The sequence below is a fragment of the Zeus faber genome (genome assembly GCF_960531495.2).
Source record: "Zeus faber genome assembly, chromosome: 21".
Classification (NCBI taxonomy): domain Eukaryota; kingdom Metazoa; phylum Chordata; class Actinopteri; order Zeiformes; family Zeidae; genus Zeus; species Zeus faber.
This window is the reverse complement of record NC_137208.1, coordinates 12,896,716-12,924,557: the sequence shown is the minus strand read 5'-3', so window position 1 is coordinate 12,924,557 and position 27,842 is coordinate 12,896,716. Positions and strand designations below refer to the sequence as shown.

Here is a 27,842-nt window from a genome sequence, read left to right as displayed (position 1 = left end):
GCAATGTCTTTGAAAGTTAGGTTCAAAACCTAACATGCTAAATTCTTGTGGATGCCATATTAATGTGCCATTGTGTTTTCTAATGGAAGGTTTGTACAAAAGAAAACATATGTTGGTTACTCCATCATAATACTTAGATTGCAGTAACAAAAGGGAAGCTCGGGAGTACGACATTATTTATCACAAACATTGACAAACTAGTGCATTGATTGTAACAGCTGCTGTTTTCTAGGCTTATTGGGCTATGACAAAGTACTCTTGTCAGAAGGAAAAGTGTTGGTATTTTATTTTGAGATTTTTTTCCAGTGATTTGGTGCACGCTGTTATTTAGACATTTTGTTTTACGGATTTGTATCGACTAATTTGTATTGTAGCCTATAATTTGTTGCTATGTGCAAGGAGCAATTAAGAGAGGTATTATTTACATTTTCTTGACATGCCAATGGCGGTGGCTGATGTCTTCCCTTGCTTTTATTTTCCTTTGACAATAAAAAGCAGAAAATATCTTCACAAATTGACATGATGCATTTATTACATTTGACAGACAAATATTAAACATTTAATCCAATAATTACATAATTTTCAGGACACAAAACCCGAACAAAATGGCACAAAAAAGGAAGTACAATGAAAAAAATACATATAGTGCAACAAGAATTTGAGGGTTATTGCTTTTATGAAACAAAATCTCTTTTCTTAAGGAACAAATGCACTAGCGTTTCCGCACCACTTCACAACGACAAATAGTAAATATTTCAATACTCGGTAGCAACGCTGTAATGGTGACTCCTTGGAAAACTTGATGGTACATTTAATTTCAAAAGCCTCCTGAACAACACGTGCAGCAGATCAGCAGGACGGAGGAGAAGGAGCGAAGAAGTAGAGCGCCAGCAGGATGAGATAGACCATCACCAGAGCGGTACCTACGCAGGAAACCACACTCATTTCAGCTTACCCTTTGATTAGATTGTAATTATTGATGTATTTTGGGGGAAATTCAACAGCAATATAGACAAAAGGACATACTTTAATTGCCCTAGTTTTTCCGCTTTGCCCTTCAGACATTTTGTTCAAACTGTATGAACAATAATGTCTGTAACTACATCTTAGAGCTTTGTGGCTACAAACAATAAAGGTGCCCATGTTTCAAAGAGTTTAAAACTGCCTATGACTATACTGCGCAATACTGTACCATCAGTACACAACAGTATATATATATATAACACTCGTACTTACTGTTCAGAAAGGACATTCAAGGGAGTCTCCATCAAGACAACAGCATGACCCAAATAACATTTTGGAGGAGGTTGGGGGCATACAGTATGCCATTTAGACCTGGCTACTTGTATAGCGATACAACCACGTTCTGGCATTAACATGGTTCTGCAGTGAGTCTCCACGGGTCTGGTTTGTCATTGCTGTTTACAATTAATACACAAATACCCACAGTTACTTCTTGTTAGGCGTTAATTGGCATCTGGCATCCTTTAAGCTGCATTGCTGCCATCTACTGTGCAAAGCTGGTGACCTACAGTAACCACACAGTGTAGAGCAGTGGTTCCATTATGGCACATTATGGGTCAGTGATGAGGATGCGGCGGGCAGAAAATTGAGTGGAGTCCTCGGGAATTTGTATGACTTTGGACGAGAAACAAATCTAAAATACTGTACCTGTGACTGAGACTTGGTGGTTACTTTCATTCACAAGGCTCCAGTTGATGAACAGAAGGGTCAAAGTCAGTCTAAAACTTTACCTTGGACTGTGTGAGCGTCCTCATTTTGCTGTGCTGACAAATTTGTTACAAACCTCCTCTTGAAAAAAATAAATAAAAATCAGGCAATGCAGGAGTCTGTTTACTACTCTGCTCCGGTTTTTGGAGAAATTTGCTTTTTGACCGCCTTTACCCAGATTCATTACATACCCTGAAAGTAGTCGCTTTTTCCATCCATGAAGATGTAGTTCACCAGGATGACACTGAAAATGCTGGCCCACAGGTGGATATCACTGAACACAAGCACAAAGCCCACATCCTGGAAAAGACGGCAAAGTCGTGACGAGAAACGGCAGAATTTCGTCCAGGAAACACGGCTTTTCTCGGGAAAATCTTTACTCACGTAAAAAGCGTTGAAGAGGATGAGCAGGGGAATTTGAATCATGCACACTTGAACAGCAATACAACTTCCCACTTCAAGGCTGAAAATGAAGATATGAATGACAATGTATATTCCGCTTCAAAAACGTTAGTACAAAAGAACACAAATCTTCTGCCGCGGGGGAAAAAAATAAAATAAAATCAAACTTTCACCGTTTCTCTGGAGAACTCTGGTAAGTTCTGTCAGACCTTGATGTGCTTTACAATTATTTTCTAAAAGCTACTACACAGGACTACAGGCCAATCTGTATATATTGGCAAACCGTCATTTTCAATACTGTGACAATTTGGTAGCTCGTACCTGAGACTGATGTTGTTCTGCAGTGCAAACTGAATCCCATTCACAATCTCGGGAAGTTCAGGAACCATGGCCAACAGCGTGACACTGATGAAGTACTGCAAGAGGAGGGCACACGGACACGCGCTGAGAAGAAGCACGTACATCTCACTCACACTTACGAACTGCTGACGTCAAAGCCAATACGTTGGCTGTTTCGACTTGTTTCGGAGCGAGCACTTTAACAAAGCAAATAATAAAGTGTTTTCCCATCTGGCTTCCACAAGGTCCCCGAAGCACCGACATGGTTTTATGAATCCGAGCTCTCTGTAACACACTGATGTTCCTGCAGATCCAGCGTGGAGGCCATTGGCTGTGTACCTGGGAGACAGAAGAGGCGGCCATGATAGGCTTAATGTTCTGAGTGGTGAGGTCAGCACAGGCAGCCAGCAGCAGCGTGGTGATGATTAGGGCTGCCAAGGCTCTCCAGCGGGACCAGTGGACCACGTGGTGACCTACTAGAAAACACACACACACACACACACACACACGACAACATCTCACCTCTCGGGAAACGCTCACATCCTTCATATACATGCATTTCTTCTTTAATTATTTTATGTAGATTTTCACTCTCAAGAATAAAAAATAAAAAAAGTGTGCTTTACTGAAAGCATGCATGCACCTTCACCACCCCCCCACCCCACCCCACCCCACACCCACACCCACACACCCTTTGTGCTGTAGCAGGCCACAACAAAGTTGGCATTAATACATGCTTGGTCTGTGGGTAGATGATCAACAGTGAGCCTGCTATTCTGGTTGGAGGTGCTGCTGCCCTCTTGGGGGCACTGACCATTTCCTTGCCCCCCCTGGCCATCACTGATTTGGATATCGTAAATGTGTGTGTGGGTCTTCAGTGTGAAGATAAGGCCAATTAGGTAGGCGGCAGGCAGCAACACAGCGATGGTGTACACCAGAGGCCTAAAGGAAGAGACAAGAAAGTTCATCATCAATCCCCTTCCTGAAGCTGCCCAACTGGAATGCGAGTTGTCTTGCATCAGATTTGGCAGGTTAATGTAAATGATGTATCAGGTGCTTACTCGATGTGGGCGATTATCCATTGCTGGTTGGCTTTAGTCTGTTTGAAAAAAAAAAAAAAAAAAAGATAGATAGATATAGATAGATGGATAGAGTGGCTTAGCTGCTCACCTCTCAGAATACGTTTATTCTATTCGAGTGTCTTTATAAGATAAGATAAAACTTTTGGTAATGCTCAAATGCAGCTGCATATACAGTATGTGTTTATACAATCAATGATTCAGACTTTGGAAAAAAAAAAAAAAATAGCCATAATAAACCTAGACCTTGTTCCTGGTGCTATATGAATATTTTTTGGCGTAACATTCGTAAAACTGAAACACAAACAATTAAAAGACAGTGCTGCTTTGTGGCTTGCCATTGGTAAAAATAAAAAAATAAAAAAAAGGGGGTGTGCTATCACTGGAGTCACACACAGCAGGTGGGTAGTCAGGGGGAGCCCAAGGAAAGCAGCTTACGGTGTCGTAGTAACAGTCCTTGCAGATGAATGAAGTGCTGGCGTTGCCGGCGGTGTTGGTGCAGCCTTCACACACCATGTTATTTCCATAGGCCTTTGAGAAGAGGGTGGGGGCAAAAACGCCTGGGGGGAAAAAAAAAATAAATACATCATAGAATTGAAAAGGTTTGTAAATCAAACCCAATGTTTATGGCAGCTCTTTTGGAGGGTACATACCTCCGACGGATATGAAGAGCAGAGCGGCGCTCACCCCTGCTGAGCGACTGTTGAATCGCTGCTCTCTGTGCTTGATGCCTCCAATGACCATGCAGATACCCTGTGTAGGGGAGACACACGGGGGAAGTTGCATGCTAACTGGGATATGCGTCTACAGAAGAACTGAACCCTAGAATGGGTATGATGGGTCAAAAGTGACCTGGATGATTGCTGTCTTGTTTAATTTTTCAAACTAAAATATCATCTAAAATTCGAGGAACTCCTTAAACGGGACCAATTGTGCTCCTTTTCCAACAAGTTAATATATGGTCTCTGAGGTCCCCAAAAGATGTTTTTGAATATTTTTTTTTTTAATGAAAAGATTATGCATTTAAACCATTGTAACATGTCTCAGAACCATAGCGTTCCAAAAGGGGCTGTTTCTCTATTTAGCAGCTTTAAATGTAAATGAGCAGACAGGCCCCTAGTTGTGTGAGCCAATTTTTGAGCATACGTTCAGGGTTCTGCGAGCCAGTGGGGTTGAAACTTAACTCCGGATTCCGTTGCATTTCTCTGTAAACTTTCACTGATTTCATCTTTTCAGTACACTAAAATCGGTTTCTGAACAAATTTTAGGCGAGAATCAAGCAATCCAGTTTCCTAAATCTACACACTCATATTAGGTCTACAAGGCCTAATATAAAAGTTTATTCAGACTTTCACCGCGGTGCTTAAATCTCCACTCTGCTCCAGACACGGGATATGACGGGGCTTGGGGCTTTTTTGTTGAATTCAATTGTGCAGACATCGGAAAATAAAAGAACATAAATAAAATGAAAACAGTGACGGTTTTGTTTGGAGAACCGCGCGCCGCAGCCTACAGTGCAGTCAAATTACCGTGGAGAGACAGACATCAAATTCTTACACTTCCATCGTCTGCGGTTTTGTCACAGACAGTTGGTATTAATTCCTCTTTTAAAAGATATGTGCTGTCTGTAAGCCAACAACAGAGCACTTCATATGCTTAGCTCTTAGAGGTTAGTGGGTCCGGTCCCGCTCCAGTCGTGGGTGGAGTTACTCAGATGGAGGGAGGTTCTAATTCTACCTAAGTCCCACTTGACGTAGGACGGGGTTTTCAAATCTGAACAGCTGATTTCACCACGTTTTCTGAAAATAGAAAGCTCACAAAAAAAACTGACTGGGTTGATTTCACAGTTTGTGTGTTACTGAAAAAGTTTTGTATAATAGATCCCCTTTAATGAAGTTGTTTTTGATTATGTTAATTTATTGTTTCTCAATTCAACATGAATAAAAGAAAATACCATTTACCATGATGCATTCTGGCGGGGGGGGGGGGGGGGGGGTCAAGTTTACTATGTATTCTGTACGGTAAAAAAAAAAAAACATGAAAAAAAAACCACATTGCACTCATACCAAGTTCCATAGCTACCTAATGGTTTTATCTAAAGAGAAAGAACAATCATTTTGTAAGCATCTTGATGTGGCAATCCCGAAAATTTACTTTGCGTTGTTTTTGGCGGCACCTACGGCAAAATGCAGTAATTGCAGGTGTGTTTTTGTACCCCACTTCCCAGAGAATCAAGCAGCGTCGCCTGTGTGATGTCAGTCAGTTGGTAGTCAGCACTGCTGAATGATAATGAGTCACTAACTGCGCCGCTTGGGATTTGAATGCATGGCGGGAAAGTCGCCTCAGACATCCGGTTTTTAATACTCATAGTCGCCTTTGTGTTAGCTCATTCGGCGATGGTTATTGACTCAACAGACATCTGTTTAAATGAAAATGATCAAGATTGGCACTTTAAGTAGGCCCGTCAAACGATTTGAATAATTCATCGCGTTAAATTAATTAACAGCGAGCCAGCCCTAGTCTAAAGATGTTATCCATGTTAGGTGGTTCAATGTGGAAGAATTTGTGGCCAGTAAGCCATAAACCCATCAAATAAATGTTGTGTCCAGTTTAATACAGAAGACCTTGCTTCCTTCTGTCCTCTTTTTTTCGAGAAAGAGACTCACAGGGATGAAAAGAATGCAGCCCAGCAGTGTCCCAGTGAGAGCGGCTTTGACGATCTCTTCCAGACACTTGGTCCCGGCGTTGTGGCCCTGGATCAGAGCCGTGATGTAGAAGGTGATCTCTGTGATGGAGCCGAATGTGGCGTTGACCACCGCCCCCACCGCAAAGTTACTCTGCGCAGAAAGGCTGTGGAGAACACACGGCCGTGACAAGACCCAATAGCGGTACCATAAGTATATTGCAGCAGAACCCCGTTTGTCCGAAAATCACTGGTAGGAAAATATTGGTCTGTCAAACCAGCTTCTCCCCCACAATAGATGTGACAGATCTGTATGTATTGTGGTGTTTTGATCGGGTTTAAATCATTAATGGCTCCTGTGAAAAAAAGCGGCAATATTGACATGTCAGCCTACTGTGTTGGTTGGATCCATCCTTTGGTCAAACAGATATTTCAGTTCAGGATAAAATATGTTGCACTGTATTTCATGGTTGGGTTTAGAAGAGAATATTCAGTGGATTCCATTATCTACTTGATATTGGTTGAGACGTAGGCATTACCTGGCAATGCCCATGCCGATGAAGTAGGAAAGGGGGACGATGGACATGATGGCTGTAGTGAACTTGGCCTCCATGCTGGTGTAATAGTTGTTTTTGTCAGTGTAACCCAGAATTAGAGTGATCATGACCAGGGGAAGCAGGTCTGCGGGTAGCATGGACTTAAGGACAACAGCGTTGGGAGTGGAAATACTTTATGAATTATGAAGTGACCCGTCTGTTGAAGGTTCTGGGCGAACCAGACAAAGACAGAGCTCTATCCAGACTTACCTTTACTGAAAAGGAGGATACTCAGAGCAAATATGTTGACTCCCTGGACTGTGTATTTGTAATAATACCAGTTAAAGGCTCGGTAGCAACAAAGGAGGACCTTACTCTTGCAGCCATAAACCTGCAAAAAGGAAATCAATAATAATTTACTGTCAACTAGGACTTAAATACAATGATAACAAAGTTGTTTTTTGTAATAATTGATATGACTTATGAAAAGGAGAATTGATCTCCTTTTCATAAATGCATGATTTTACTCATGCACATTTCAGCGTGTGACATACCATTTCCCGCTTTTGGATCTGGACATCCTCCGGTGCCATGAGCAGGACGGTGCTCAGCGTCTTGGCATTCATCTTGGCCACAGGGATGGTGAAAACCAGGAGCCAGGAGAGGACACAGGCCAGGGAGTGCACGACAGCCAGAGGAGGGAAGCCCAGAATGAGCCACACGTAAGTGCTGAAACGACGCTGCAGAGGAAGAAAGGGACCATCATCAACCCATAAGTAAAACTATTTGTTTCTCCCTTGTCTCATTTCTCAATGACATATGTTTTAGTATCAATCATTAAGGCAGTCTCTTTGTTTTAATCCCGATATTCTCAACCATGGGGTCACTTGATAAACACACAGGGGCGTGAGACATCTCAAGACTACTATATAATCAATAAGGTGCCCTCTATGATAAAATAAAAGAAGCCAATGCGAAATTCCCCTGGCTACTATATTTAACAGTCAGACATGAAACAGTTGACTAATATGCAATGTGAAATATCTGCACTTGTCAATTTTGAAAGTACAGGAAGAAGGATTATTTACCCTGAATCTATTCCTTATTGGCCTAAATGTGAAAAATGAAAAAATAAAATTCACCTTCTCCAGTCACTGTTGTCACATGAATTTTGTGAATTTTGAACAGGGTCATAACCAAAAAGGATGAGATCCCCTGTTCTAACGTAATTTTTGAAACTTCTAAAGATATCTGAAGTCATCGAGGTGATTTCCTCACCCAGTGGTTGGAGAGTATTTTTGGCTGGGAGGCCACAGCAGGGATATTGATTGGGACGGGTGAAGACACCAACAGAGGAGTGGACTCCTTGACCTTGTCAAATTCCTTGCTGCCCTCGCTGTCCCCCTCGGGAATCGCCTCGCAGTTTGGGAACTTCACACAGCACTTCCTCAATCCGTCACTGACCTACACACACACACACACACACACACACACACACACACACACACACACACACACACACAGTACCGAGTCACGATTGTAGCACAATCTATGTAAAATACCTTAATAATCTTCATCACTGCATTACTTTCTCTATTGACTTCCCAAATGGCCATATGAAGTAACATGTCAGCTTCCAACACAGTTTCCCTGAAAAAGAAAGTGTAAGATCTTAATTTCAGAATCTAATATAAAACCCATATATCTTCATTGAGACTAATTATATTATACATACATACATACATACAAATAAATAAATAAAAACATACATACTGTAGATACATACCATAAGAGGCACCACAAATTGTAAGAAACATCACAGGACAGATTAGGAAGTAGATAAGAGAGATCCACCACCCAAATAAGAGCACATAGATTATGTTCCCAAAGTTGATCACAGAGCCTAGAAGAAAGTGAATGGAAACGATTCAGCTTTAGTAAAATCATTTTGAACCGCTTTTTACCATTATCTTGAATCTTTACAAATCAAACAGTCCTTTTAGACAGAAAAGCAGAAAAAGATGGACCTGCTTCGGTTGAAGGCTTAACGATGTTCAGGTCAGAGTAGAGCTCTCTCACCACGTCCGACCGGTCCTTGATGGGCCTCTCAGTTACAGGACCCTTCCACTTTCTGAAGCCAAACTGAGGAAAGCAAGTATGAGTTCATAAACCACTTTCGATCACAAGGATCCCTGAGAGAGGGGTATAGCACAAGTACACATTAGAGTCTTTACGTTTCTTTAACTGAGAAAAACAGAATTATGACAGTGTGACACCTCCTGACATAAGACTAAAAATCTATCACAGCAACGCCTGACTATCACCATGAGCCTGTTCAGTCATTAGCGGGTCTTAAATGTGTGTCTTTTCTTGGCGATTCAAGTCACGGCTTGAGGCTAAATATGATGAGGCATCACCAGTGTCGTGAGGTTCATCTTGGACATCACAAGTGACCCAGTTTGATTCGATTTTACAATATATTATAATACCTTTTAAAGGGCCTCAAGGTTCTTTTTTCTTATCATCATTATGTGTCCAGCCTGCAGGGCAGGAACCCTATTGTTATTCCTGGGATCTTTAGGGGTCCAGCCCGCAGAATTTTTTTTTGCTTGGTAAAAATCATCTGAATTTTTAGATCTAAAACTATTTAGAAACTGAAAAACGGCAGAAGCTACGAGGACGGTTAACATCCTGTTTGAACACCTTGTGGTTCAAGTTTGATCCAAATCGATCCACACCCGGAGCAGAAGTTTGTGAAAAACCAACCAGGTTTGACAGAAATCACAGACACGGTTTAATGCGTTCAACACCAAATTATGTCCAACCCGGGCTCAAAGTATCTAGAACACAACAATGACATAAGCTACAAACACGGTTGAGATGTTGTTTAAACCAGTATGTCCCAAGCATCTCGTGGTTTACGTTTCATCCAAATCGATCCACACACGGAGCAGAAATGAGTGAAATACCAACCAAATTTGAGCCCAAATATTCAGCTGGTCCTGCTTGACTGACATGCCACTGTTCATAAACAAAATTAACTAGATGAGATTAACAGTAAGAGGCTTTATGATGTCAGCATACTATTTACTATAAATGTACAGGTTCTGATCGCACCGTGTCCGGTGTGCGGTATAGACTCAGTCGCTCTGTAGTGGTTAGAGATTACAAACTAGGCGTCTATCTAGATTTATGTACTTTCTTACCTGGCAGATGTCTGCAGATCTGTCTGATTGATATTTTCTCTCAGTGGTCCCCATTACTTTGTGGAATTAATAAAAAAATAGAAATAAAAAAAATAGTCCACAAAAACTAGTCCACTCGAATGTGGACTGTGGAATGTCGAATGTGCAAGTAAGTGATGCGTTCAAGATCCAGCGAGCCGTCGGAAAAATAGAAGCTGGTCAATGGTAATTACTCACAGAAATACCACAATGTTTTTAGTATTTCATAAAAACTAAACTTATTGAAAATGTAATTCACGAAAAAAGTCTCCACTAAAATGACGTAAGTTCGACTACAATGGTAAATCTCCATAAATACGTAAAGCTACGTAAATACGTACGTACACAAGACACAACTTCACCTACTGTCACTGAGACTGCACATGTACTTACATACAACAAGGTAAGTTATAACAATGACAAGGTTTGGTTGTAAGTAAATGGTTGTTTTCAAGAAATGTCATTTATAAACAGTTTCCTACTGCTAAACTTAGCAAGGCAAAGGGTGCTAAGTATTGACAAGACAGTTGTCTGCATTACAATATAGACAAGTAATCTATTGAACTGAATTTTCCAATTGTAGATTATTAACTGAAGAAATACAATGAAGCAGTAATTATATTATTACTTATATAATTATTATTATATAATAATAATTACAACATGTATTTATTATGTTTATAAAATAACTTTACAACAATAATGTATTATTATTGTTATGTAAAGTAATTAAAAACTGTTGTTTTTGTTATTGTTCCAGATGCTGAAAGATAGCTGAAAGTGGGCTTTGGCGTATTTGAGAATAAATAAGTGGTATAAGGATGTAGAATTGGACAATGAATGGAATAATATTCTTTCCAAAATTGAAGCTCCAAAAACCGCAAACAACAATAATGAATCTATGTGCATTGATAATATTGAAAATGCAGACTTAGGTTTGATGTAACATTAACTGATAAACAACAACATGGAATGTTTATGGACACATGTCTCCAACCAGTTGATATTGTACAGGAAGTATTAGAGCAGCACTTTGATGACATTTTGTCTGTAGCACCTGCGGAAGGGAACAACCCTGTACCATTATTGGCAGATGAAACCAATGAAGCAAAATGTTTCCCATTTCTTTTCCCCGAACAACAATGGGAACATTTCATACGTGTTGTCTTTCAAGTTTCATTCACAACGATCTACATTTGTATCAGGAAATATTGATACAACTTTACAAACTGACCAAAAATTGAAGAACATTGGCGTGACATTGACAACACAGTCACTTTACAAATTTAACATCCTAGAAAACAAATAAGACTTATTTCCCAGAAATATGGCTTACAGTGCAGAGTAGAATATGGCTCACCTTATAGTTGTTGGCCTCTCTGTTGGCCTCCAATTCGTTTTCTGCCCGGATGGTGGTCTTGGTGGTGCCGTCATGCCAACCCTCCTCACCGTACCGTGAGGACGTGGACCGTGCAGATATGCCACATTGCCCCCCTGTGATGATCACACTAGTGAGGACACCGTTCTACTTAATTCCCCTTCCAAAATTCCATCCCTTGTTGGTCTACTACAACCTGTACAAATAATGCTGCCACTTCTTTAACCATTACAACTCCTACCTCTCTTTTCTTTCTGTAGAAGCGCTGACATGCACAAGGTTGTAATTCCAAATTAGCACTTCATCTTCACCAAATTAAACATTTCCAGGGGACAAAGAGACCCCAGTATCACCAGCTGAAGTCATCTTCTTCAACTCTAGAAGGCTTTCTGGGACCTTACCTCTATAAACAGCTAGGAAACATTTTGGAGTGTAATGGCAGAAGTGCTGCGAGGTGTCCGGGGAAGGAGCCTCAGTCACCACTATGTCTGGGTTGTGGGGACCACACAGTCTTTCATTGTGAGAGGGCCGCCATGGAAACCTCCGGTGGTGCTGTGGAGGATCAGCGTGGTTCTCTAAAATCCAGAAATATTATGTAGTAGAACAGATTCAATTAAAGATAAAAAAAAATAAAATAAAAACATTTTCAACTAGAGGCAACTACCTTTTTTTGTGCAACATTGCGACATGTCAAGACCCAAAAACAATTCTCTGTGTCCTTGCTTGTGGACTCTTCATCTCAACAGGGTTTAGGTCAGGGGATAAGGATGACTATTTCATAAGCTTGATTCTGTAGTCTCTTTTTTGTGGGGATTTAGAGATACACTCTGAATTATTGTCAGGCTAGAAGATCCAACCATGACCCAATTTTAATTTTCTGGCAGAAGCAGACAGGTTTTGATCTAAAATCTCCTGGCACCTGTACTTGATGGAGTCTGTGATGGTGTGTATCCTAACAAGGTTCCCAGGAGCTTTGTCAAACTGCCCCACAACATCAGAGATCAAACCCTCTCCTTTTACAGTGGGGATTAGTTTTTTGCGGAATGACGATCCTTCTTTTTACACCAATCCCACCTCTGGCGTTGGTTCCCCTGAGCTGTATTTGGTCTCATCTATCCATAGAATCGGCTTCCAGTCAAAGTTCCAGCGATGTTTGGCAAACTCCACGTGTTTGTTTGTGGTTTGAACTTTGATCACAGAAGAGGCTTTGTTCTGGCACACCATACAGATGGTTTGTTGGCATGGAGGTGGCATCGTCGGATTGTAGTTTTGGAGGCTTTGTGACCCCAAGATGCAATCAACTTACTGTATTGGAGAAGTTTTAAGGGTGTCATAGGGGTGTCCTCTTCCAGGCATGCTCATTACAGCTCCAGTAATCTTACTTCTTCATTATTGCCCCAATATTGGAGAGGAACATTTTTTTTATAGCCATCACACCATTTATAAATGTCGACATACTTTTGTCTCACTTAATTTGTGGACCATCTGACCTTCCCCATGTTGATGGAAGACTAATCCATACACCACATGTTCGCGCTATCATTCACATCAAGCATGCTTCAGCTTCTTGTGCCACTTCCTTTCTGCATACTGTAGATTGATGACATCACTGCGTAGAAAGTTGTATTGGCGTCTTTCCCTCAAGTGTGTGAAGTTTTTTTGCTTGACTGAGCTTCTGTGTGTAGCTACCCCACTTATCAAATCAAGTGACTGAAAATCAGAGCCTGTTTTCCAAAGGGACTCTAGCAAAGCCAAGGGTGGCGCCAAAACAGGGACTGTTACTGATTCAAAGCCTAAAAATACCATGGTGGTTACAACAAAACACTCAGAGGAAAACACAGAAGCTATAGAAAGTCTTTTCCATTCTAATCAAACTACACATTGCTGACCCACCACGGCTATAACTTTTTACAATTTATCTGAGGTGTGACAGTTGTTATGGCATGCAAGACATGAAATGGCCTCCGTGTCTGTGACTAACAAAAATCTCCTGACAGTCAGGAAATGTATTCCCCTAATCTCCCGCTCCTTCAGCATCACATCATGACCGGTGGTGGAATAAGTTCTCATACACTATACTTACTTTGAAGTAACCTGAGATAAAAGTGATCAAGTTAAAGACAAAAACCCAACATTCTATTCAAGTAAAAGCACAAAGATAATCAAGTTTAAAACGCACTCGAGTATTAAAAAGGTACACGTCATTGAATGTGACATTTAATTCAGTGTGAAGACACAATGCTTGTTTTTAACTTATATCTAGTTGTGTTAGATATGTATAGGCTTTTATGTTCTTTTTATTACGTGTTGGGTTTGTTTTTATGGTCACACTGCTTTAATTCATCGTCCATTGCATTTATTTTTAATGCCACGTCTTGTCCACCACATGTCTGTATGCGGGGCACAGAAAGTGCTAAGTAAACAAGCTTACTTACATTTACCCATAATGTATTCATCTCTATTAGTTAAGCAAAGTGGGGTTGGTAACTCATCACGAGCGGTCACGAAATTAAGTTTGCCCCTTTTTATGAGCTTACAAAAACAGTTGTTTGTTGTTTTGTTTTTTTTGCCACTGCAGACGTTTCAGATATAAAAGGAAGATATTTGCTTTGAAATGTCGTGAATCAAAAAAAAAAAAAAAAAAAAAAAAGGTATAAATTCCCCTAAAACGGGAACAAGTCGAGAGAAATAAATATTATTGTAGTGTTATTTGAGTAGTTCCCAGCCCCGGGGACGGGTGAAGTTATGCATGGATAAACACATTAAAATCACAAAGCTACAGCAGGCCTTCATAACACCAAGCCGATGTGTGTATTTATTATCATCAATAACTACTAGTATATAATATTTGTTGAGACTATCTGGTCAAAACACTATCGGTGGGGACAATTATTATATTTATATGTTGTTATTATTATTATTATTATTATTATACAATTTATCAAAATAATAGTCCCAACTGCATCAACAGGCATATTGACAAGCACGGGGCTGGACGTTGTCTCTGTCCACATGTCTGTCCAAAACGGTGCCCGAATTTCAGTCAGTGAACACGTCGATCAACTTGTGGAACTCTCCCCTACCTGGGCTATCGGCCGTCGACCTCCTCCTCAGGTTGTCGGCGTCGCTCGGCGTCTGCGGAGTGTTTCTTTGGGACATTTTTTTTTTTTTTTTCCTTTTTGTTTTTCCCAATCACTGTTGTTGTTACGACGCCGCCCGCTGCGTTCGCGGCCCCCTTGGTCCTTTTGATTGATCCGTGCGGCGGAGCGGCGTCGAGCTGGCGCCGCTCTGCATGCTGGGAAATGAAGTCTTTGGCCCTTTAGTGCGCCCCCCCCCACCCCCCGAACGCTGGTGTCATTCAAGATTCAAGATTCAAGATTCAAGATTTTTTATTTGTCACATACATATACATACTTTCATACATATATGCAAGTGAAATGTAATGCAACGCACCCGGTGATAGCACACAATATGTCCAAGGAAAAAAAGAAATAAAAGTAAAGAATTCCTTTCTAATAGACCGACTGACTCCGAAAACGTAATACGGTAAGTTGAATACTGATAGAATAAGATAAAAAAAATATATAGAATAAAATACAATAAAAATAAAATGAAATAAAATGGAATAGATAGAGGGAATATGCCTATGTATGTACAGATATGTGCGATTATGTGTGCCCGTCATGTGCCGCGTTACGATACGGTCGGCACTCGGATTTTTTTTTTTTTTTTTTTTTTTTTTTTTAAGTGTTTATTTTTGTTTAACCGACGTCCCGCTTGGAGAGGTGCGACGGGACGGCCACTCCCTCTCGATGTTTTTTTTTTTTTTTTGTATTTGAAAAAAACACTTGAGAAACTAACACACATTTTACGCATCCGTGACCCACAACACATTCGGCGCGTAAGCGGGGAGCGACAGAATCGGAATTACTCGGACTTCCGAGAGTCTGGAACGCAGCACAAGTCAATGTCCTGCAAAGCCTACAAAGAACTGTATTACATTTCACTGCATATATGTATGAAAGCATGTATATGTATGTGACAAATAAAAATCTTGAATCTTGAATCGTGTTGGGGACACTTTCCTAAATTCATGCGCACGACCTACCCAGGAACAGCAGCCAATTCATTCGCAAGTGCGGTTTGAGGGGGGTATGTTTCCTTTCTCCGTCACCATGGCGGGGACAGGTGTGTCCATGCGGAGGAGTGAGAGAATTATCCAGGACAAGTGACACCAAAATGCATGACCGCATTTATTTACCGAAAGAAAAATACAGCTACGTAACAAAAGTGACAAAGTTCATTTCCAAAAGTTGCATGTGGAGCTGACAGTGAGACTACAATGGGATGAAGATCACTTATTTATACAGATTTTTTTTTTTTTTTTAAAGGGTTACTACTCCAGTAATTCTGTACGTCTTGGATTTTGCAACGCTTTGTGAATAGCTGCATTTAAAACAAGTAAGACCTCAATTTTAATTTCTCACAAAGACCCAAGATGTATTGCATGAACGACAGCTTATGAGGCACTGGAAGGTGTATTTCCAGGAACTTCGCAGGAGCTAGGCTAGTTGATTCCACCTGCTGCCATGCATTGGGCTAACACGGTTAGCAGGCAGACTATCGCGCTCCTGGTTCTGGACACACAGGGCTGAAATCGGTATCGACCAACTTGTCCAAATCTGGCAGGACAGACAAAAAGAGAATTTCACCTGAAAAACTCCCCCTTTACCTATTGAACAATAACCAAGGCAGGATTGGTTCTTAGAGAGCCAGACTTGGATATTCTTCGCTTTTCTTAATCGTCATCGTACAGCATCGTATTGATAAAGACGCTGCCGGCTATTCTGGTGCAGAGCTCTGAATATATGCATTTCTAATACAATATCAATATTTCTAATACATCAGTGTTTACTTCATAGCAGTAACTGTACAGCCTTATGTACAAATGCAATTATATAAATAGTTCTCTTTCATCCATATCGCACAATAATAGACAGTCAACGGAAAGACAAACCAATAGGTGCAGGACCACCCTCTACGTCAGCATCAGCATTAACCCTCGGAGTTTGGAAAGACGAGGAACACAAGGTTTTGTCCACAGTGTCGCTCGGCTCATCCCTTTTCCCCTTCACTGTCATAATAGGGTGATCCAAACACTTTGACACAGACCTCACCCCTGATGGAAATAACCCTAAACGATAGAACACAGAAAGAGGAAAACAAAGGACCGGGTCTTTTGGGACCAGAAACATACATATTCCAAAAAGAAAAGGAAACATTTCAAATATTTGACAGTAATACTGGGGTTAAGTGTAGCGCTTGAACATTTTTTTTTTTTTAAAGGGACACATGGAAAAGTATGAAGCTTCCGAGTGGTGTTCTCTGCAGTGAGCAGTACAGAAAACACAAAAAGATGGCAGAAATATTGTTTTAAAAATATATATTTTTAAACTATACAAGGTGGGGATAAGAGACAAAAATTCTGAAAAGTTGAAAATGACTGAAAATGCTTATACGTTTGTTTTCTCTTAAGATTAGTAAGTAAACTTGTGATAAATTGCACCACGCAATGGCATATGCAATACATGCAGTATGTATTTTATCGGTCTAATGTTATTTTTTATTTTTTATATGAAATAGGAATATGGCTAGTTGTAAGATGTCATGGTCAATGTTGGCAAAGAGTGCAACTGGTGCCTAAATAAGACCTCAAAACATAAAAATAATGTATTTGTTTTGTTCAAAATATAATCCTGCTGGTGGAGACAGGTAATTAAACAAAATTCATTGTGGTGATTGAATTAACCTGACTATTAAGTACATCACTTACTAACCAATACTTCACTTCAGTCATCTCATCTTTATATATATATAGAGAGAGAGAGAGAGTAAACCCTTCTCCTTTGTGAGCACAAGATGAAATGATGTTCTAGTTGTTAGGGCTGAAGACTATATACAACATTGGAAAAATGAATAATGACAGTTGTTTTAACCAATGAGGAGTTTAGCTGCCTTTTTCCTGTCATTACAGAGTTATTTGATGGAAATGGATTGGACGTATAAAATATAAAAAAATAACTTTTTTTTTTTTTCTCATAAAAGTATTTACATTTTTTTCCTCTAGCCCTTCCCTTTTTCAAGAAAAAGAAAGTCCTGGCTGCCTTTTCTTCCATCGCGCACCTTGGGTTTGGGAGACGGGTGCACCTAAGTGTTTGAAAGTATCCAGCACTTTGTTTGTAACCCATCCATCATCCCCCCTCTCAGAAGTCAGAGTCGGCGTCCATTAGTTCCGCCTCCATTAAGTTTGTCCGAGAGTGGATGGGTCCGGCCCCTCCCCTCCGGCCCGTCAGCACGAGCCGCGGGCTATGAGCGAACCTCTCCGCACCCCCGGGGTAGTGTAAGGGTCCGCCGGGCTGCCAGGAGGAGGCTGCTAAGGGGCGGCAGCGGGGCCCGAGGCCCAGGTCCTCGGGGTGGTCGCTCAGGGGGTTGCAGAGGAGACCCAGGTTGTGGTTGTCACTGCTCCGTGCACTCTGGTAGGGCGGGAACGGGTGCGAGGGCCGGAAGTCCGGGTACGACCCGGGCAGGACTTCCTCCTCTGACTCGTTGTGCCGCTGCCTGGGGTTGGCCACCAGACTGGGCCGGGAAGGCAGCTTGGGCAGGCGTGGCACCGAGCTGGGACCAAACTCCCGCCGCCGGTAGCCCTGGTTGTCCACCACTTCGTCCAGGGGACGCACATCCTTCTTCCTCCTTTTCTTCTTCTTCTTCCGCTTGATCATCTCGGGGGAGATCTCGGCCTCCACCATCCACAGCTTGTTCCTCTCTTCTGGGGGCGGAACTGGAGAAGCAGAAAAGTTATTTTAAACAAGACAACGGGCAATTATTTCCGTGATGTGTTCCTTTGATTGACAGGGAGGAGAAAGAAAAGGTCGGGACAGGAAAGAAATGCGGGGGAAAAAACAACTTGAAGCGATTTTTTTATACGTTGGCCTCTACTGAAAAAATGCATAATGCAGATCAATTATGCATCATTGTCAGAGGATCAGAAAGTGAAATTTCCCTCCGGGATTTGAGTCAACCCACAGGTCCAACTGATAAGAAATCAGCTGATCAGAGCAGGGCTGCTGCAAAACCATGGGGACGGGACTTTTACTTTTCTGAACCCGGAACTTCCCGCCTCTGATTCAAGAGGTTTATTTGTCACATACGTTCATACATATGTGCGGCGAAATGTCATTGCGAAGCGGTTCCATCCAGACCCTACCTGGCGTGCCCGTGGGAGTGACTGAAATATCCTGAGGGAGGATGGCGCCTCGCCTGGCCACCATCTTCGTCACATGCTGCGCCCAGGCTGATGACATGTCGTTGGAAGCCTCGTTCAACTCAAAATTGATCCCAGCTGCGAACAAGAGTAAATGAATCCATGAGCTCTTTCAGAAACCTGTGTTTCTAAGATACATCATCTGCACTGTGTAGTCAAACTGCAACACTAAACTATTCAATTCAAAACAAAACCAGATTAAAAAATGCTCATATGAAGGTGGAAAGAAATTAGAATAGGCTTTGCAGGCAGAGAATTATATATTTTTTTGGTTTCCATTTGCTTTTGGCAATGGAAATGTACCATGCCAATAAAGCCCGCTTGAATTGATTTGAATTGAACTGCGGCTATTTCAGTACCAGGACAGGTTTGAAGCACCTGTGTGTAGTGCCGCTTCTTTACCACAAGGTGGAGCTGTGCGCCAATGTATAATGTGACCAATGTGGCGCGTCGTGTTGCTATGAAGCAAGAGTTTCTTGTCCAGTCAAAACTTTGCATCATTTATTTATTACTCCACACACCTTTGTACTTGTTATTAACCCTTGTACGACTGTCACACACTCACCCACTGGGCCGTCGTGGGAGACGGTGTGCATGCTGAAGGAGAGCTCCTTCTCTGGATCCTTGTGGAGCTCCTTGCGCTTGGAGAAGGCCTTCGCGATCATCCTGCTCTTCTTGATCCTTTTGGGTTCATCGTCGCTACGCCCGATAATCCTGGGAACGCGGGGAGAGGAAAAAGTAAAATAACACGGACAGAATGCAATTGATGTTTCGGATATTCTATTTTTCTATGGAATATGGATACGAATAACCTACAATATCAACAGACGCTGTTTGACACAGTGGTGTTGAGTCGTAGTCCTTGGATGTGGTAGAAAAAAAAAAATGACAAGGAGCAAGGAGACCCTTCACTGCTGGGGAAACCATATTTTATCCAAAAATCCCAAAAAACAGTCCAGCAGGACCAGCAACGTGCAGCCATTCACAGTCGTCTGGTTTACTGTCGTGAACTGGACCAGGACACTTAAGTCTTCTTGCTGGCACAGTTTACGTCACACAGCAGAGTATGAAAGCTTACGCTTAAAATAAAAAACTAGGAGGATTAGTGCTAGTGCGAGGAGAATGAAACCGTCAGAACAAAATCGGAGTCACAGTGATCCCTTGTGAGTGATATTAGATTAATTGCGGATTCGTAATCGCAAGGTTTAGTGGACGCCAAAGGTTTTTGACCGGATTCCACACCATCGGTTCCCTTTCAAAATGAGTGCGCTCAAGGTCCGCCCTTACTTGCACCAGGTGCGTTTCCAGATGAGGATGGTGGCTTTGGTCCACACCCAGGTGCTCATGGCGATGCCGGTGCCAAACATGGAGAACAGGTTGATCTTCTCCACCATGAGGCTGGGCCGGTTCTTAATGGTGCACTCCGGGATCGGCTTGTTGGTCTGAGACGCGATGGTGACGTTGGCCTCGCACCTGGTCGACACGGAGGAGCTGTGGTCAGTCCCGTGCCGCGCTTTTAAGTCATACAGGTCAGCAACCACCCACCCTCCCCACCCTGCGCTTAAACTCACAGCACGTAGTCTCTGAAGCTCCGCTCCCACTCAGCCTGGTTGAAGAAGTCGTAGAAGTGGCAGCCAAAGGTGATGAAGACAAAGCCAAAAGCTAGGAATCCAAATATACCTGTGCGGGGAAACACAATATGTACATTGTAAAAAAAAAATGAGATTGAAATATATTTGGGAATAAATGCTACTGATATGAGAATAACAGACGTAAAGACACAGAACCTAGGAATCGTACGGCATGTGTATCCACTCATCCCATGATGGCCACAGTGATGTGTTGTGTTTACTAGAAGGTCAAAAACAAACTAGATCCATACGGAAACTAGCTCCCATAGTAGACCATATTTGAATATTATAATATTATATTAGTTTAATATAATATTTTACCATAATCGCTGGGCATTTCAATTCAACTTCAGGGATTTTAAGGACTTTCAAACTATTTTGCACATTTGATTAACTTTTAGAAGTATTTGAAACAGTCAAACGCTCTCAGACGCCTTAAGAATTATTCCTGAATTTTGAAGTCGGCGGAGAAGAGATTTGCTGGAAACATCTACAGAAGCTTTTTTTTTTGTTCATTTTCGATTGAGCAGTTTTTTGTTTTTTTTTATTCCTGGGTTTTGGAAGGTACAGGTGATCTATATGTTGAAACAAAGTTATATAAAGCCATCCTGGGCAGAGATTTACCAAACCCATAAGAAGCAGTTTCCACTCTGCGGGGTTAACCACATTTACTGCCGACTTCAGCCCGTGGTTAAATAAGCGTGTTGGTTTTTTTTTTTTTTTTTTAATACGAGGCATCAAAACATACCGAGTCTCAGCATCGTCTCGTTGATTTTACTTGCTGCCTTCTCACTCAGAAGTCCTGGGTGGTTGCTCTTAATGGAGAACAACGTCATGACTCCTGTAAAGAAAAAAATGACAAACCTCTCAAATGAAAACCACCGGTATTGACAAAAGTTTGAGTAACTTCTGGGCTTTCAAATGAAAAATTGGGTCTCCTCTGGTCATCAATAATATTTCAAAAGCTTGTGACAAAGACACTGGATATGATCGGACGCCATTTAAGACCGGGACTGACCTCGGATGAGGAAGTAACCGCCGACAACGAGCACCACGCCGATAGGTGCCAGCACAAACCCAGCACGGTAGTGGTAGTTTTTATATCCCACAAAACAGATTCCGCTCACAGAGTCTCCGTCCACCTGTGAAACATCCGACACATCCTGAATACAAGGCGTGGCTATTGAGAACAACCAATAACAACTCAATTATTTGCACGTAGGACCTGTGTAAAATAATATTTATCAATGGTACTTTTCCTTTTCAATGTACAACTGAACAAGAAAAGGATCAACAGAAGAAAATAAGACAGACAGATAGATACTGTAGATAGACAGATAGATGGATAGAGAGATAGATAGACATAGATAGATAGATAGATGGATAGATGGATAGAGAGATAGATAGACATAGATAGATATAGATAGATAGATGGATGGATAGATAGAGAGATAGATAGATAGAAAGAATACAACATATGGAAATACACAATAATCCTAAAAGACTAAAAATATATAAAATAATTGCAATACAAATGAACATAAAAAACAATAAACAATAAAAATGTACCTACAAATAACCATAAATAAGAAAAAAAAAAACTAAAATAAACAAGAAACAGTTAAATAGTGGCAATATCAAATAAAGCGAAAAATGAACAATAAAAAATAAAAAACAAACCTAAAAATAAACAATAAAAAACTGACAAAATACAACAATCTTAAAAATTACAATAAATAATACGCGTCTGAATCAACCATTCTAATTTGGATGAAAATAGGAAGTTGTGCAAGTTTTAATTCATATATGAACAACTAGTTTTTGGGCTCCAGAGTACCTGTGCGATGGCCAGGATGGCCACAGTGAGGATGAAGGGGATGGACCAGGTGACCATGTGGAAGTAGGAGGTGCGGCCGGACAGCGGCTGCTGGGTGGTGCCCAGCGCCTTGAAGGACGTGTGCCAGGCGTAGGTCAGCATGACGAACCAGATCACGCCCGACATCAGGGAGTAGTACACGATGATGAAGATGGTCACGCACGACAGCGTCTCCGAGGACCTGCACAGCGCAGCGGTATTCAAACAAATATATATATATTTAAAAAACAACAACAAATGAAATGATCGTGGTATAAAGGTGTGGCGGTGAGCGTCAAGGGCCAAAAGTATCCAAAAAGAAATACAATTTAAAAAAAAATAATATATATATATATGTATATTCCACGGCAAAAGGAAGAATAACAAATGCTAATATGTGCAGGAGGTTTCCCCAAATGCTGCAGAGTAAAACATGTAAAAGCTTCACGTTTAATTGTCAGAAATCTGAGTTTAAACCAAAGCCAATTTCATTTAGGGCACTCAACCTATCCTAATACTTTCACTTCCACTGTGGCGCCAAAAAATTACTTTTTTAAACCCGTTCTATTGTTTCCCATGGCATTGAATATGTGGAGTAGAACTTATTCGTTTTACTCAAGTACTTTACTCAAGTATTTCAGGTATTGTACTTAACTTGAGTAAATCCATGTTAGGAATTTATAATTTGAGCGCACTACACAGAGCATCTTTGCCTCCGACTCCTTTACATTTATATGTATATTTCATTCCACTGAGAGGGTTTTTTGTCACACTATCAGTTTGTCGAGTAAAAAGGATTACGTTTTAGGTTGGAGCCTCCTCCCGATGTGTGAAAGAACAAGAAAATGTTCATTATGTCACCACACCGAAATATGAGATCCCATCGTCCTTGTTTGGATTTCGTATCAACTCCAGGAACGCTTTTACTCGAGTGTAAATGTCGAGTGGGAGACTCGGAGGAGCGCGGGCCTCACCGCCGCCCCGCATGCAGCCTCCATCCGTCACTTACGAGGGCTCTCCCAGGCGCATGGTGTTGTCGCTCTTGCAGACGATCTCTTTTCGCGCTCCGTCCAGGAACTGGGCCAGCCAGCCGATGCTGCCCACGAAGAAGCAGGCGTTGATGTAGAAGAGGATGACGGCCGGGTAGCGGTTCGAGTTCTTCCAGTCGGCGAGGAACGTGGCCTGCGACAGGACGGACGGACGGGCGGAGAAGGAAACGTGAAAGAAAAGAGAGGACATTAATCAGGATAGGAGGATGTGAAGAAAACGGCACATTCCGGAGAGCTTCCATGAAGTTTTTTATAGTATAGTAAACGATTGTTCTTTTTTTAGATTTGCGAAATATGATTTTGAGGTGGAGAATATAAGCTTTTGTAAAATCTTGTGTATAGATCAATAGACTGCAAGCATTTTCCCCTGACATTAAGTCCTAACTGTGCCGCTATCTAATCAATTAGTGATCTTCGGCACTTTTTTTTTTTTTACAAATGTTCGGCTCTTTTTTGAGACCCTGAGACGAGTGACTCAGTAAAAAGATTTGTTAAATTGTCAGACTCTTCATTTGTTTCAATCGGTTGGTGTAAAGCGCGGTGCGCAGGGGAGGACTTTCGGTGAATGATGAACAAGAGTCTGAATTCTCACAAGAATCATTTAATTCACTTAACAAATGAACCAACGACTCTTTTGCCAGAGTGACCCCAGACTTCCGACTCGTCGAAATGATTTGTTCGCTACGAACGAATCGTACGCGAGTCGTGTGTGACGAGAGTGCGAAAAGGGAACGGTAGAAGCACACGGGAAGCACACCTCTGTGTACTGGGAGAAAAAAAACGACGGTATTTTGGGTGCTGTGTACTCACCAGGGTGAAGAAGGTGCAAAGGAGGGTGATGGAGCCGAAGTAGGCGATATAGGCGTGCATGTCGTCGTGCTCCTCCTCGGTGAACAGGGGGTTGTCGCACTGGATGCCGCAGCCCTCCACGTCCTTGTACCAGCTGGACTGGGTGTCCGTCTTGACCAGCGGGGCTTCGCACTGGCCCGACATGTTGAACTTCAGCTTCTGGACCTCGTTCTAGTGGGATAGAATGAAGCGGAAGGTGGGAGCGGTGTTGGTTTACGTTACAGTAACAATTTTGGCTTTTTGAAAGCTTTTAACTCTATGAAGGTGTTCCGCGCGGTCCATGCAGTAGAATGGCTGTGCCCGGGCAGGCCTTTAAACTTTGTAAACTTCTCTGCCTGTTAGCTCAGTGATCTTATTATGTCCTTTTTTTATTTTCAATCAGTTTTTAGCTTTTTTGTTTTATTTCTATGACTTTATTATTTTTTGCTTTAATAAAATGTATTTTTATGGTTTATGTAAAGCACTTTGAAATACACTTGACTTGTTGTTTACATTGTTTTTGCATAAATCAAGAGTTGGGAGATCCGTTAGTGTCCTTTTTAAAACGAAGTGAATTTGTTAAAAACAAAAAGAAGTGGCAATGAATGGCATTGTAAATGCACTCTTCAATTTGAGACTCGTGTACTTTCCCCTTATTGCTTAGTTGTTATATAACAGCAGAATAATGACGTACCGTGCAGCCCATGGGGAATTTGGTCTGGTCCTCACACTTGAGGAAGTTGGGCCACCCCCTCTCCCGGTCCACGATGCTGCAGGGCCGCCGTGTGGCCAGGCACAGGCTCTGGCTGGGCAGCTCCACTCGGCCCTGCTCACACTTGGGCATGTAGACGGCGCAGAGCAGCGGCTGGATGACCGACCAGCAGCGGGGAGCGTTCCGCAGACCTGTGAGGGCACACGCAGTCAGGCATCTGCAGCGGCGGCAGAACGGACCGGCAGGGGTCCCGGGGTTTGCCCCCGAGATTGTAAATCCTGGCTGAACGTGCAGCCGCTCTGCCAAAGTGCCCTCGAGCAAAACACTGAATCTCTTCCAGCTCGTTGCCTCTGCGCTCAACCCAGAGCTCAAGGAGAAAGATCTGATTCCCTATTGGAATGATGAGCATCCAAGTTAAGCTGATTTATCAGATGAGGTTGTGGATGAGGATTGAAGAGTGAGGATGGTTGGATTGAGATGTTGATTATCATTATACTTAAAACCTATACTTAAACGTGTAAAATTGATTAACACATCATTACAGTCATCATTGTGATTATGTTGGTGTGTGAGTTTGATGATGATGACGACAACGAACACCGATTCCGCCTTTTGGGTCACTCGTCCCCTACTGTCGTTATTCAGGAGTTTGTATTTAGCATTTTAAAGTGAGGTAACGGTGGGACAAAAGGGAAACAAATAGGCGAGAAGCTATAATTTGATATATCATCCTGTTGTTTTGTCTGTTTTGAAATCCTACCAGGTCACAAATACTTACATATAAAGGGGAAACCACTTGTTGAGTCAGTTTTAGGTGATTTTGTATATATATTATTATTGTTATATTATTTGTCAACAATAAAAAAATATATATTTTTTTATTGATAGTCACATTCTATTTGATATTGATTACAAGCAGGACTATAATATATTATTAATAATTAAATATATATATAATAACTGTTGTTTTTTTTATTAGATTACATTCATTACATATTATTACGTGTAATTAGTACCTTTTAATAATGTTTTTTATCAATAAAACGAATTATTTAATTGCTAAATAGACGTTTTAATTGCTCGTAGATTATTATATGATTATATGGATCATATACGCAATGACCATGATTTTCATTTAAGTTTCAGTGAATCTGAATGAATTAACAACAGCAATAACCACAACCCCATTTGAGTAACGGTTCTCCCCGCTGCTCCAGGACACCCTCACACCGAAGCCGCACGACAGCTTATAAGGAGGGTGTAACGCGGTGGGATCTCACCGGACCACATGGTCAGCTTCTCAAACGCCTCTTCTTGGGTGTCGGAGTCCTGGGCCAGCACCAGCGAGGTGTGCGTGTAGGGTAAGGGGGACCCCAGGCACGTGTTGTACTTCAGAACCTCGCAGGTCGTGCTCCTCTTGCACGGGTCCTCGAACATGGTTCCGTTCGGGGCCAGGAGGGCTCCCCGCGAGCCCCGCACACCGCGGGCGGGCAGCAGCAGCAGCAGCAGCAGCCGCAGCACCAGCAGCATCCAGCCTCCAACAATGGACCGGGAAGACATCTTGAGAGGGTTGCAAATCCGCAACTTCGCGTCCGTCCCCCCCCCCCCCAAAAAAAAAAATGCAGAAAGAAAAACTTAGTATCTGCTTTTCAAAGTCCCGAAAAACGCATCTCCGGTCGCTGCGACATCGTGGAAAGAGTTGGGGTTGTTGTTTTTTTAAAGTCTCCGAACCGTCCCAAACGTTTCTTCTGCTCCTCCGCGGACCATCCTCAATCCTCTCATTTCCAACGTTTAGAATCCCCCCCCCCCCCCCCCCCCCTCCTCAAAAAAAGAAAGGACGTACACACAGATCAGCCCCGAAACAACAACAACAACAACAACAAAAACGACAACAGCACCACACGCTCGGCAGCGCGAGAGAATGGCCCTTTTCGGGGTGTAAAAAAAAAAAAAAAAAAAGGTAGAAAAAAGTCAGCCGAAAAAACCAGGCTGAGAAAGTTGCGGATTCTCCCTCCCCCACCTCCCTAAAAAAAAACAAAAAAACTTTGGATTCTGTAACCTGATCTCCGGCTCTACTGCACCACCCACTTTCCACAGCCCCCCCCCTTTTCCTGCACAAACACAAATTATCCCCCATGTATTCCCCCAACAAAATCATTTTTCCAGATCCTTGACGACGTCCCAGATGAAGACATAGTACTTTCTCTTTGTTCCTTTTTTATTAGGGCCTGTTTTTTGGGGGTTTTTTTTTACCCCTCTGTGGTATGCACATGGTGGGTGGGTGGGGGGAGCCAGCACTACAAAACCTCCCATCCCTTCATCCCATCCCCCTCTCCCAGGAAGAATGTTCCTCATTGGAATACCAAAACTATATATATATATATATATATATATATATATATATATAAATAAATAAAAACATACACATATATATATATATATATATATATATATATATATATAGCATATATACATATACACACACTACTATATAAAACAATAATAGTATTTGTGTAATCCGTTGGTTTTGGAGCATTGTTATTGGTGATACAGGGCTTTATTGGTTCATGTCTAAGTTTTAAGGTTTATGTTGTCTGTATATCGTCAAAAAGTTTGTTTTTCTATAGTAATCACTTAATTATTATTATTATTGCCTATTTATTCTTTTTGACCTGCTGCTATACCGCAATTTCCCAAATGTAACACCTTGTCTGTCCATTTATCGCTCTAGAAAATTGTTGTATCGTTGTATTAAACACAGATGAAGCCTTTCAAGCCACCCAAAGCTATTTTACATGATAATAATAATAATCACCACCACCATCATCACCACCACCATAATAATACCGTTTAATAAAATAAATGAAGTGTGACTGAGTTATTTCTCCGTGAGAGGCCGCAACACAAAATGCTTTATAGGCACCTTCATATGGAATAATACACAGAACCGAGCAGCTTGTTTGTTGGACCCTTTTACAATATGAATTGTACAACAATGTAAAAGGAAAATGGTAGAAAAACCGAACACACGTCTGCAGACGCCCGGGTCCCCGTGCGTCGCCCGCGGCAACATG

The 27,842-nt window shown here is 41.7% G+C and overlaps 2 protein-coding genes across 2 annotated transcripts; both read right to left on the bottom strand.

The window, feature by feature from the left end:
• Positions 1-784: 784 nt before the first annotated feature.
• cax1 (cation/H+ exchanger protein 1) lies at positions 785-14,547 on the bottom strand. The gene is made up of 20 exons (XM_080022615.1): positions 14,456-14,547; positions 11,774-11,947; positions 11,355-11,488; positions 8,798-8,912; positions 8,557-8,673; positions 8,359-8,420; positions 8,049-8,234; positions 7,325-7,510; positions 7,062-7,161; positions 6,774-6,915; positions 6,218-6,401; positions 4,205-4,304; positions 3,990-4,111; positions 3,534-3,571; positions 3,287-3,414; positions 2,812-2,945; positions 2,455-2,549; positions 2,116-2,194; positions 1,923-2,031; positions 785-923 (listed from the first exon to the last, which is right to left on the bottom strand). The coding sequence occupies exons 1-20, from the start codon at positions 14,529-14,531 to the stop codon at positions 850-852; spliced, it is 2,355 nt and encodes a 784-aa protein (XP_079878741.1). The 5' UTR covers positions 14,532-14,547; the 3' UTR covers positions 785-849.
• Positions 14,548-15,628: 1,081 nt separating this feature from the next.
• smo (smoothened, frizzled class receptor) lies at positions 15,629-26,294 on the bottom strand. Its single transcript, XM_080022222.1, has 12 exons — positions 26,049-26,294; positions 24,751-24,959; positions 24,039-24,248; positions 23,189-23,361; positions 22,162-22,381; positions 21,343-21,466; positions 21,073-21,165; positions 20,265-20,373; positions 19,981-20,166; positions 19,259-19,407; positions 18,637-18,771; positions 15,629-18,210 (listed from the first exon to the last, which is right to left on the bottom strand). Exons 1-12 carry the CDS (start codon positions 26,203-26,205, stop codon positions 17,636-17,638), a joined length of 2,340 nt encoding a protein of 779 aa, XP_079878348.1. The 5' UTR covers positions 26,206-26,294; the 3' UTR covers positions 15,629-17,635.
• Positions 26,295-27,842: the final 1,548 nt, after the last annotated feature.

Coding starts and splice junctions, on each gene's coding strand:
- cax1 (XM_080022615.1), bottom strand. CDS start 14,531: ATGTCCCAAAGAAACACTCCGCAGACGCCGAGCGACGCCGACAACCTG. Junction 8,421..8,556: donor AATTTGTGGTGCCTCTTATG/GTATGTATCTAC, acceptor TTTCTTTTTCAG/GGAAACTGTGTTGGAAGCTG. Junction 7,511..8,048: donor AAATACTCTCCAACCACTGG/GTGAGGAAATCA, acceptor CTTCCTCTGCAG/CGTCGTTTCAGCACTTACGT.
- smo (XM_080022222.1), bottom strand. CDS start 26,205: ATGTTCGAGGACCCGTGCAAGAGGAGCACGACCTGCGAGGTTCTGAAG. Junction 21,467..22,161: donor CCATCCTGGCCATCGCACAG/GTACTCTGGAGC, acceptor GATGTTTCACAG/GTGGACGGAGACTCTGTGAG. Junction 20,374..21,072: donor CGAGACGATGCTGAGACTCG/GTATGTTTTGAT, acceptor TTCCCCGCACAG/GTATATTTGGATTCCTAGCT.